The 10280-nt window shown below is 44.5% G+C and overlaps 1 protein-coding gene across 14 annotated transcripts in view; it reads left to right on the top strand.

The window, feature by feature from the left end:
* The first annotated feature begins 12 nt into the window (after window positions 1–12).
* Window positions 13–10280, top strand: part of CEPT1 (choline/ethanolamine phosphotransferase 1) — a 28936-nt gene continuing 18668 nt past the window's right edge. For 2 of the 14 annotated variants that reach the window (XM_083746617.1, XM_083746612.1), the window contains exons 1-2: window positions 13–154; window positions 1954–2363. In XM_083746617.1, coding sequence (XP_083602743.1) covers window positions 2025–2363 — 339 coding nt within the window. In that variant the 5' untranslated portion in view covers window positions 13–154; window positions 1954–2024. Of the gene's footprint in view, window positions 1196–1953; window positions 2364–10280 lie in introns of all 14 variants that reach the window. The other 12 variants (XM_083746618.1, XM_083746613.1, XM_083746611.1 and 9 more) reach the window with 9 other exon arrangements.

Below are 10280 nucleotides of genomic sequence, written 5' to 3'. Positions count from 1 at the left end.
ATCCTGCCTCCGGCCCGCGCGCGCTCCCGCCGGCTCCCCGTTAGGAGCCTCTGCCCGCTTGCGCGCCCGTCCTAAGCAACCACCAACCCGGCCTTGTTTACGGCAGCCGCAAAAGGGACGTAAAAGCGCCGCCTGGGCGAAGAGGCTGGTTGAGGTAAATGCCGGGTGTTTTTCGGCGCGGTTCAGGGCGATGGTCTCTGTCGGGCGGGGGGCGGTGTTGGTGGTGGGAACTCGGCCTTCGACGGCGCCGGGTCTCCTCCGGGCCCAGCGGAGGGTTGGCTAACGTGAGTTCTCCCCCCACCTCAGCCACCGGGGTCCTTCGGCGAGTCGGACCGCAGGGGTCTCTTCTCGCTCCCTCAGCCTGCGAGGCATCTACGCAGGGGATGGTGGGCGGGTGGCTTGCGCTAAGCGGAGCCCGGAGGCTGCCCTTGCCGTTGGCTCCTCTCCCCGGCCGCCGCGCCTGGGAAGGTGCGTGGCTCCCGGTGCCAGAGAGAGAGAGAGAGACAGGGGGTGGGCTGCCGCAGTTCGTGTCATGTCAGTCAGTCCTTGGAGCCGTGTAACCGGAGCGGGTGCCACTGCTGGGACAAGTCAAAACAACCACCCTCCGCGCTACAAACACACACGCAGGCATGCCACAGTTTGCGTCAGGTACAGGCGTGGCAGGCTCAGGACAAGGCTGCACCTAGTGTCTCGAGACCGCAGGAGGGTCAGCCTTGCATGGAGTCCAGAGCGTTAGCCCAGGTAGCGGCCCTTCAAGGTCTCAGGTATAGTTCTTTCAATCAGCCTCGCCGCCTGCTTCCCTTCAGCCGCTATGCCATCCCTGTTCTCTTTACAGGAGGCTTACATGCAAAGTATGTGCCCTGACAGTGAAAGTGCGGTGCTTTCACTTCCCTAAGGGCAGGTGTGGGCTTCCTCATCCCCCACCCCCATCCTTGGAGTAATTTCTGTAGTCTGGTGACCAGAGAGGAGACTTTGGACTGGATCTTGGCACTGTGCTTTTTCTTTAGTTTGTGACTTTTGATACTGTATTGACTCAGTGCTTCTGACCTGCTTATTTAACTGAAGTGAATTATTAGCAAGGGTCTGGCAAGCTTCTGTTGTACTTTTAAAGGACAGGTGATTTCTGGAACTCTAGGCAACCTGAGGGAGTTCAAGAAAAAAAATGCTTTCATTTTGTATCGTCCTTAAGACTTGAGTAAGATTTCTTCAGTTTTATCTCTTTATCTTCTATTTATTTTGCTGAATCCTGTAAAAGTTTTCTCCTTTCCTGTGCTTCTTGTCACTCTTTGCAAAACTACTTCTCATATTGCAGCAGATGGATGCTTTCTGCTTGTATTAATAGCAAGGAACAAATAAAAAGGTGTTCTTTGAAGTACAAACTTAAGTTTCAGTTAGAGAAATTGGCATGTCCAAATGCCCCCAATCAAAAAGAGACCATTTATTAAACTTGTTCCTTGTATTTACTCTCGGATAGTTCTAGTCCTTGTTCTATGTCCCTGTATATTTCCAGATTCTCCTAAAGTAGCTTTTAGTTGTGACTAATGGCTGCTAAATGCCATGTTGGTGGCCACAAACTAATAGCAAGTCTTGGCTGATCTGTTTTCTCTATCCCAAGCCAACTTGAAGAACAGCATAGCCTAGGACAGGCACTGTGGCCATGCTCACATGTCATTGTAAACTGTAAGCCATGGATTACCATGCACGAGCTGATTGCACATGCTTTGCTCACCCCAGCTGGGAAGAAAGTAACCATGACTTCTGCTGTCTTCATTTTATGGTTCCTGTCTAATTGTAGTGGGGGCACTTATTCTGTCACGTGAATCTCTGAGCACTGTTTGTTTTGTTTGTGAGTAGGCTTGGGCCTTCAAATATCTCATGTTTTGCTATGAAACACTCGAGACATTCCTGACAGCTTTCCACCTGTTACATTAATCTAAATACTTTATGTTCCAGATAGACCAGGATCTTGAGATACTTTACAACGGTTAAAATCTGTCAAATACAACATCAAGGCTAATAAATCCATGAGTGGGAATCGATCTGTGAAGAAACGATGTGGGGAATTGCAGTTGGAATCCCCTGTGCGCTATGGTCATGTTCCTTCAGCAGGATGTACATTAAGCAAACTGCTTCAGTTGCCTACGCCACCTTTGACAAAACATCAGCTAAAACGGCTAGAAGAACACAAGTATCAAAGTGCTGGACGGTCCCTGCTTGAACCATTAATGCAAGGTTACTGGGAATGGTTAGTTAGAAGAGTACCAGCTTGGATTGCCCCTAATCTGATTACAATAGTTGGACTGATAATAAACATCTGCACAACCATAATATTAGTGTGTTACTGTCCGACAGCTACAGAGCAGGTAAGCTAAATATCTCTTAATGTTTCTTTGAGGAAGGGATTGTACTCCTGTTGAACGGCTCAGTATTATATTTACTTTGGTGTTCTGTTAACAGACATATCGAGTTTTATGTATGTAATTTTTGCTCTTAAAGGATCTAAATTATGTTTCTAAAATTCCCAATAATACTTTTGCACAATCCTTAATTATTTCAAAAAAAGATACATTGTTCATTTTCACAAAGGTTTTCATAATATCATGAGCACTATGCAATGCATGTTGACTGATGCGTGACAGAATGTGAGAATGATAGAAAGTTTAGCAGTGGAGCTCATAAAATTTGTAACAAGGGCAAAGATATCAAACATAAACATGAAAAATATGAAGAATATCAAAATGCCTCTCTCCCAAGGTCTGATACTACCAGGCTCTTGTCATTCTCTGAGATCTGGAGATTTAAAATGTTTTAAAATATATGTGGGGGGAAGCAAAAGTTGAGCTGTTTATTATTGAAATTCAGCTATCAAATATTGGAGGACTCTGCACACATCACACCATTGCAATAGATCTCTTTTCCTTAATTCAATAAGCTTTCTGTAGTACACGATCTCAGTTTTCCTTCCATCTGTACTGCTGTGAAATATATATGTAATAAGCTCTAAGTGACTCAGCACCCTACTAATGAAACTTGCTTATGCTGAGATACTTGTTTTTCTGCCTTTACTTATGTAGTGTTTAGCAGCTGCTTAGCAGGATTCCTGCTTGAAAACTTATATGTGAAAGGGATTACTACTGATCTGTATTGTGCTTTGCCAGGCACCTATGTATATCCATATAGATAAAGTGAAGATTATATAAATTTTTGAATAAATAAAATATAAATAGCATGTTAAAAATAGAATCTTAAGGTTTGAAAGCATCATCAAGTTTTACCTAATTCATCTCTCTTCTTCTAAGAAAGGAGCAGGTTCACCTTAAGTTTCTTGACAGATGCCTGCGCATAATGGAGATTCCCCAACTTCTCAAGTAGTTAGTTCAGTGACTGTTCCAAATATTAGGAATTCTAATTATACCTTCCTGTATCTTGACTCTAATCAATAGGTAAATAATCCCCCCTTCCTTCCCTTCCTGCATCTTGGTTCTTTCCTAAGATAACCATACTTTCTTCTTTTTACTCTTCTGGCAATTGATCATTTTCACTGGATCTTTTCCAATTTTTGCACATGGTACTCCAAATGAGGCCTTATATTGGGGTGGAAAACCTCCAGCCTGTGAGCCTAATCTGGCCCACCAGACCTCCCCATTTGGCCTGCCACACCATTTTGGCCAAGGCATGCCCAGTTGCCTTGACTTCATATACAATGCTACCTCTGGTTACAACTTAATTCATTCCAGAGGTCCATTCTTAACATGAAACCGTTCTTAACCTGAGGCGCTCTTTCGCTAATAGGGCGTCCCGCTGCTCATGCGCCTACAGTGCGTGACTTCCACTCACATCCTGGGGCAAAGTTCGCTTCCAGGAGCACCTATTTCCGGGTTAGCGGAGCTCATTACCTGAAGCGTTCGCAAGGAGGATGGTACGTAACCAGAGGTATTACTGTATGGTGTCAGGTGTGGGAAGGTAAAAAGGTGGTTGGGTTGGGCCAAAGGTAGCTTTTGAAGCACCACTGTTAGTTGGTTGTCAGGACTTCAAGCACAACCTCAGCAGTTTTGCAAGCCTCTTTGCAATCCTCAGATCTGCTAGGAAATCTCAGTGATCAGCTGGTCATCAGCACTTTGAAGAGCTCTGTGCAGTGCATTAAAAGTCCCAACAATTAGCTGATTGTCAGGGCTTCAAAGCCCCGTATCACTTGACATCATTGTAACACCAGGTGCTTGAGAGGTGGGCAGCCCCACCCATGTGTCAAATTTGGCCCATGAGTTAGAAGAGATAAGAATCTGGCCCATTGTCTGGATGCAGTTTCCCACCCCTGCTATTGTTGTTGTTGTTCATTACATGTATTGCTTACCCTTCATGAGCATGTCCCAGTGTGGGTTACAACAATTTAAAATTCAGTGTTATAACTGTTAAAATTGATTATAATCAAAGGCATAAAGTGGGCCCTGAAAACACCCATTTCAAGTATCAAAGGCCAGGGTAAAGAGGTGAGTCTTCAGCATTTGCTGGAAGCTATTTAGTGAAAAAGCCAGCTTCACCTCTGTGAGGAGGGAATTTCACAACAGAATTCTCTTTTCCAGGCCGCCACCACCCTGAACTTCTGAGAGGTAGAACTACTAAGATGGTCCTTTCTGCTGATCTTCACATTTGGGGGGAGGGGATGTCTGTAGAGAATGAGGCAGTCTTTAAGATATTTGAGTCTTAAGTCGCTTAGGGCCTATAGGCTCCACAGAACAATATTATTGCCTATGGCAGGGGTGAGGAACCTCAGACCCAGAGTCTAAGAGAGGAATTCAGCGTAGCACTAAGCAGATTGCTCCATCAGCGCAAGCATTACTGTTTTCCTGATAGAATGAACTGTCTTCTCCTTCCCACATGTGCTGTTCTGGGTCTTTTTTCAACCCTCCCCCGACACCTGTTTGTGGGGCCGTGGGGGGAGGATAGGGGGCTTCTGCTTATGGGACTATTTAGTGAAACTGAGCCATGGATATAGCTCTGCAGACCTCTATCAGCAGCCCATGGGACTCTCCATAGACCACCCAGTCTTCCTAGGCCACACTTTGCCTAACACTTCTTCATGTGTTTTTGTCTGGTTGAAATGTGACCTTAAACTGTGATGACACCTCTTGCTTGCCTGGATGAAGGGATGACTTGCTTTGCATGGTCGAAAGGAAGAAAGTTAAGAGTCACTTTACTCTGCCCACTTTTACTTCTGGACTCTTGTACAACTTGGCATGTGCTCCCCCGAAATATTCCCCACGAGGTAATGCAGGCTTTGGACTAAAAAAGGTTCTCCATCTTTGGTTTACATAGTCTTTGAGGAATTGCTTCAATAATAAAAGTAAGCATTTCATTGTCTCTTTTGATTTCAGGTCAGATTGTTGACTTGTGCTAATTTTGTTTTTGTTAGTTACCAAAAAATCTTTAGTAATGCTACTGCTTGTCTGGATCTTGTTTTCAAAACTCACACTTTTCTCTATTATAGCTTCCCTCCCTTTGAATTTTTATTTTTTTGCAACAAGTGATTAGGTTATCCATCCTAATCTGTGTTTTTTGTGTATTTGCTGTCCACTCCTTCATCCAGATACCGTAAATTTCGCTCTATAACACGCAGATTTTTTCTCCTAAAAAGGAAGGGGAAATGTCTGTGCGGGTTATAGAGCGAATGTGTGGTCCCTGGAGCCGAAAAATCAAGCAAAAATCAAATCGCGGGGCTGCACGCTGCACAGAGAAGCGAAACTTGAAAAGAGGAAGCGGCTGCTTTCCTGCATTCTGCCTCAGGGTCTTACTGCTCACCCTTCTCTGTTTCCTTGCTGTGTTTGCTGAAACGGAACAAAGAGCAGGGAAAGCCCCTCCCCTCCAGGCAAGCTCCAGTGCTGCTGGGGGAGAGGGAGAGAGAGGGGGGAAGGGAGAGAGAGGGGGGGAGGGAGGGAGGGAGAGAGAGAGAGAGAGAGAGAGAGAGAGAGAGAGAGAGAGAGAGAGAGATGGCTGGCTGGCTTGGGTGGGGGAAAACTTTTGCCTTCCTTTCCTCCCTACCCCTCTCCTGCATTCTTAGCCAACTGCTTCTCTGCACACCCCTCTCCTGCTCCTTGTCCCTTCTGTGTTTTTCCTTCCCTCCCCACTTAAAATGTGGTTACAAAGCATAGATCCTCAGGATCTTTGCATTGGGTCACCCCAAATTCACCATCAGATCACATAGCATGTCCATGGCTACAGCCTGCCCCCCCAAAATCACGCACCCACTGTTGCCTGGGGCTGCAATGGTGCAAAAATGTGGTTAAAAAGCATGGATCCACATGGATCCTCAGGATCTTTGCATTGGGTCACCCCAAATTCACCATCAGATCACATAGCATGTCCATGGCTACAGCCTGCACCAAAAAAATCACGCACCCACTGTTGCCTGGGGCTGCAATGGTGCAAAAACGTGGTTAAAAAGCATGGATCCACAGGGATTCTCAGGATCCTTGCATTGGGTCACCCCAAATTCACCATCAGATCACATAGCATGTCCATGGCTACAGCCTGCCCCCCCAAAAGCACGCACCCACTGTTGCATGGGGCTGCAATGGTGCAAAAACGTGGTTAAAAAGCATAGATCCACAGGGATTCTCAGGATCTTTGCATTGGGTCACCCCAAATTCACCATCAGATCACATAGCATGTCCATGGCTACAGCCTGCCCCCCCAAAATCACGCACCCACTGTTGCCTGGGGCTGCAATGGTGCAAAAACGTGGTTAAAAAGCATGGATCCACAGGGATTCTCAGGATCCTTGCATTGGGTCACCCCAAATTCACCATCAGATCACATAGCATGTCCATGGCTACAGCCTGCCCCCCCAAAATCACGCACCCACTGTTGCATGGGGCTGCAATGGTGCAAAAACGTGGTTAAAAAGCATAGATCCACTGGGATTCTCAGGATCTTTGCATTGGGTCACCCCAAATTCACCATCAGATCACATAGCATGTCCATGGCTACAGCCTGCCCCCCCAAAATCACGCACCCACTGTTGCATGGGGCTGCAATGGTGCAAAAACGTGGTTAAAAAGCATAAATCCACAGGGATTCTCAGGATCTTTGCATTGGGTCACCCCAAATTCAACATCAGATCACATAGCATGTCCATGGCTACAGCCTGCCCCCCCAAAATCACGCACCCACTGTTGCCTGGGGCTGCAATGGTGCAAAAACGTGGTTACAGAGCATGGATCCACAGGGATTCTCAGGATCTTTGCATTGGGTCATCCCAAATTCACCATCAGATCACATGTCTGTGGCCACAGCATGAAGCCCAAAAATGATACATCCACTGTTTCATTCAGAATGTTTTTTCCCTTGTTTTCCTCCTCTAAAAACAATGTGCGTGTTATGGTCGGGTGCGTGTTATAGAGCGAAAAATACGGTAATTAATGAGGGCACAGAGCAGCACTGTGGCCTTTGCATAACTCCACTTAGGTAATACTTCTTTCTTTTAATCTATCCATTAAGTACTACATCTACCTTTTAGTATTATTGAGTATTTCCAGTTGCTACTCATCTAGACAAGAGCAAAATTAGGAGTGCAAATAGTCATAAGATTTTGGGGATCAGTACTTCTGGACCTGCACTGTACAAGTAAAAGATCCCATGGATCTGGCATTTTAGAAGAACCACTTTATTCATAAGCACAGTTAAACTCTGCTATCAATAGAGGCATTTTCCTCCTGACAACAATCCAGTGTGAGTGTTGTACTTTGTATCAGACTCTCAGAACACAATTGGGAAAGCCTTGAGACACATCCTTTATCTTGTAATTCTTGTTTCCCTAAATATTTAAGGTACTTCTTGGAAACCCCATATATGCTGAAGTTACTTAGTTACATCTGTCTTGTTTATTTATTTCATATGTCTTCCTCATACTCATTTCATAAATATACATGTGTGATTCAATGTCACCTTCTAAATAATGAGCAAGAATGCTGCTTTACTACTACTACTACTACTACTACTACTAAGTTATTCTCAAGTAGTACAAGTATGTAAGATAGTACTTTGCAAACATCCAGTTGATTAGCAATCCTTGAGAAGTACAAGTTGACATATATTGAGTTACAGTTAAAATCCTGCCTCAGCTCTTTGAGTAACTATCTGTATATACACCCTGAAACATGCACAGAGTTGTTTCTGTAAGACAGGGAAAGAATATTTACTTAGGCTTCTGATGATGTTTAAATAGAGGGGGAAGAGAAAAATAGAGCAGAGAAATTATAGTTCGAGGCGACATTTTAGGGTAAGTGTCATAGAAATATATAAAATGACTAGCAATAGTATTTATTACAAAATTGAGATTAATTGATACAGACTTAGGCATTGTTGCTCATCAAGGCATTAAAGATCTAGATCAGCATTTATGATATACTGCTGTATTGCAGAGCACTGTTTTGGTTTTCCTTTTGAGAGTGGGATTGATGGCTGGATCAGCATATTTTTTGCATAATATTGTTACTGCAGTATACAACTTAAATTTTATGATCACCCAGTAAAGCAGACAGGCTTCATACCTTATAAGAAATTATTTCTTTGTGTAAAACCAAAAAATGGCAAAAAACAGAAAAAATATTCACCAAAACCCAAATCACTCATATCTATATAGCAAATATTTGTTGAAATTTTCTCCCCTTTACTGCAGTTCTCTAAAATACATATTGGTAGTTAAATGTTAACTATTTCAAGAATGGGTGCCAGTTTGTTTCTAGGGTGGTATGCAATGATAAAATGCAGGAATCAAACATTGTCACTTGACATGGGGCCTTTGAAATTTCTATGCATTTTTGAAAATGTATTGAAATAGTGATTTAGATTATTTGAGGCTTTGGCCCAAATGAGCTCTGAAAATTTCCCCATTCCTTTGTGTATCTTAAACATGGCCAGAGATTGCCTTTTTACATTCTTGGCAAGTAGGATGCAGTGTTTCTAGTCCTGGTAAGAATCACCTATAGGAAAGCTAATGTAGTGCTCAAAGCTGGAGAAGTAATTGGCTTTATATAGTATTGACATTTTAAAAATCTAAGAAATTTGGGAAGTAGCCTAATCCTAGACATTGTAAATGTTTGGTAAAAATCTGTGCCATAGAATCTGTGCTAAGGGTAAATTTTGAGAGAATTTGTTTCTTTCCAGTATGTTACATAAACTGTAAAACTAAGACAATAACAGTGCATAGTTTGTTATTATTTTATTTATGTGGCACCTTATACTCCAAGATATTGAGGTGATTTACATAGTAAACAAATATGAAAAACTTACAAGTGATCAAACATTCCCACAAAGTTGCCAAAGTACACATGTCCTGCTATAAAACTATTACAAGCCATCACAATAAAACTGCAAGCAGCTAAAAACTGTCAGCAGCCTTTGACATGGTCGATCATGATCTTCTGGACCACCGCCTTGCAGACGTAGGGATACAGGGCATAGCCCGTAACTGGTTGTGCTCTTTTATCTCTGGTCGGGGACAGAGGGTGGCATTAGGGAGGGAAATGTTGTTGCGCCACTCCTTGGTGTGTGGAGTGCCGCAGGGCGCAATTCTCTCCCCGATGCTTTTTAACATCTTTATGCGCCCCCTTGCCCAGATTATCCGGAGCTATGGGCTGGGCTGTCACCAATATGCTGATGACACTCAGCTCTATCTGCTGATGGATGGCCACACTGACTCGGCCCCGAACACACTGACCAGATGCTTGGAAGCTGTGGCTGGATGGTTTCGTGGGAGCCGATTGAAACTAAATCCTTCGAAGACAGAGGTCCTATGGCTAGGTCGGGATGGCATGGGGATGAGGGACCAACTCCCTTCTCTTGCGGGAGCCCAATTAGTGCCATTGCCTTCCGTTAAGAGTTTGGATGTAATCCTTGATGCCTCCCTTTCCATGGAGGCGCAAGTTACAGCAACAGCCAAGGCGACATTTTTCCACCTTCGCCGCATCAAGCAGTTGGTCCCTTACCTTTCCCGCCCCGACCTGGCCACAGTGATCCATGCGACGGTCATCTCCAGGCTTGACTACTGTAATTCGCTCTATGCGGGGCTGCCCTTGAAGCTGTCCCAGAAACTCCAGCGGGTACAGAATGCTGCAGCGAGGCTCCTCACGGGGTCTCTGCCATGGGAGCATATTCACCCAGTGCTTTTCAAGCTGCACTGGCTCCCGGTGGAGTACAGGGTCAGATTTAAGGTGCTGCTTTTGACCTTTAAAGCCCTTCACGGCCTAGGACCCTCGTACCTACGGGACCGCCTCTCCTGGTAT

Source organism: Podarcis gaigeae (assembly GCF_964106915.1).
Source record: "Podarcis gaigeae genome assembly, chromosome: 6".
NCBI classification, from domain to species: Eukaryota; Metazoa; Chordata; class Lepidosauria; order Squamata; family Lacertidae; genus Podarcis; species Podarcis gaigeae.
The sequence above is the reverse complement of the archived record's forward strand: the minus strand, read 5'-3'. Positions and strand labels throughout refer to the sequence as shown.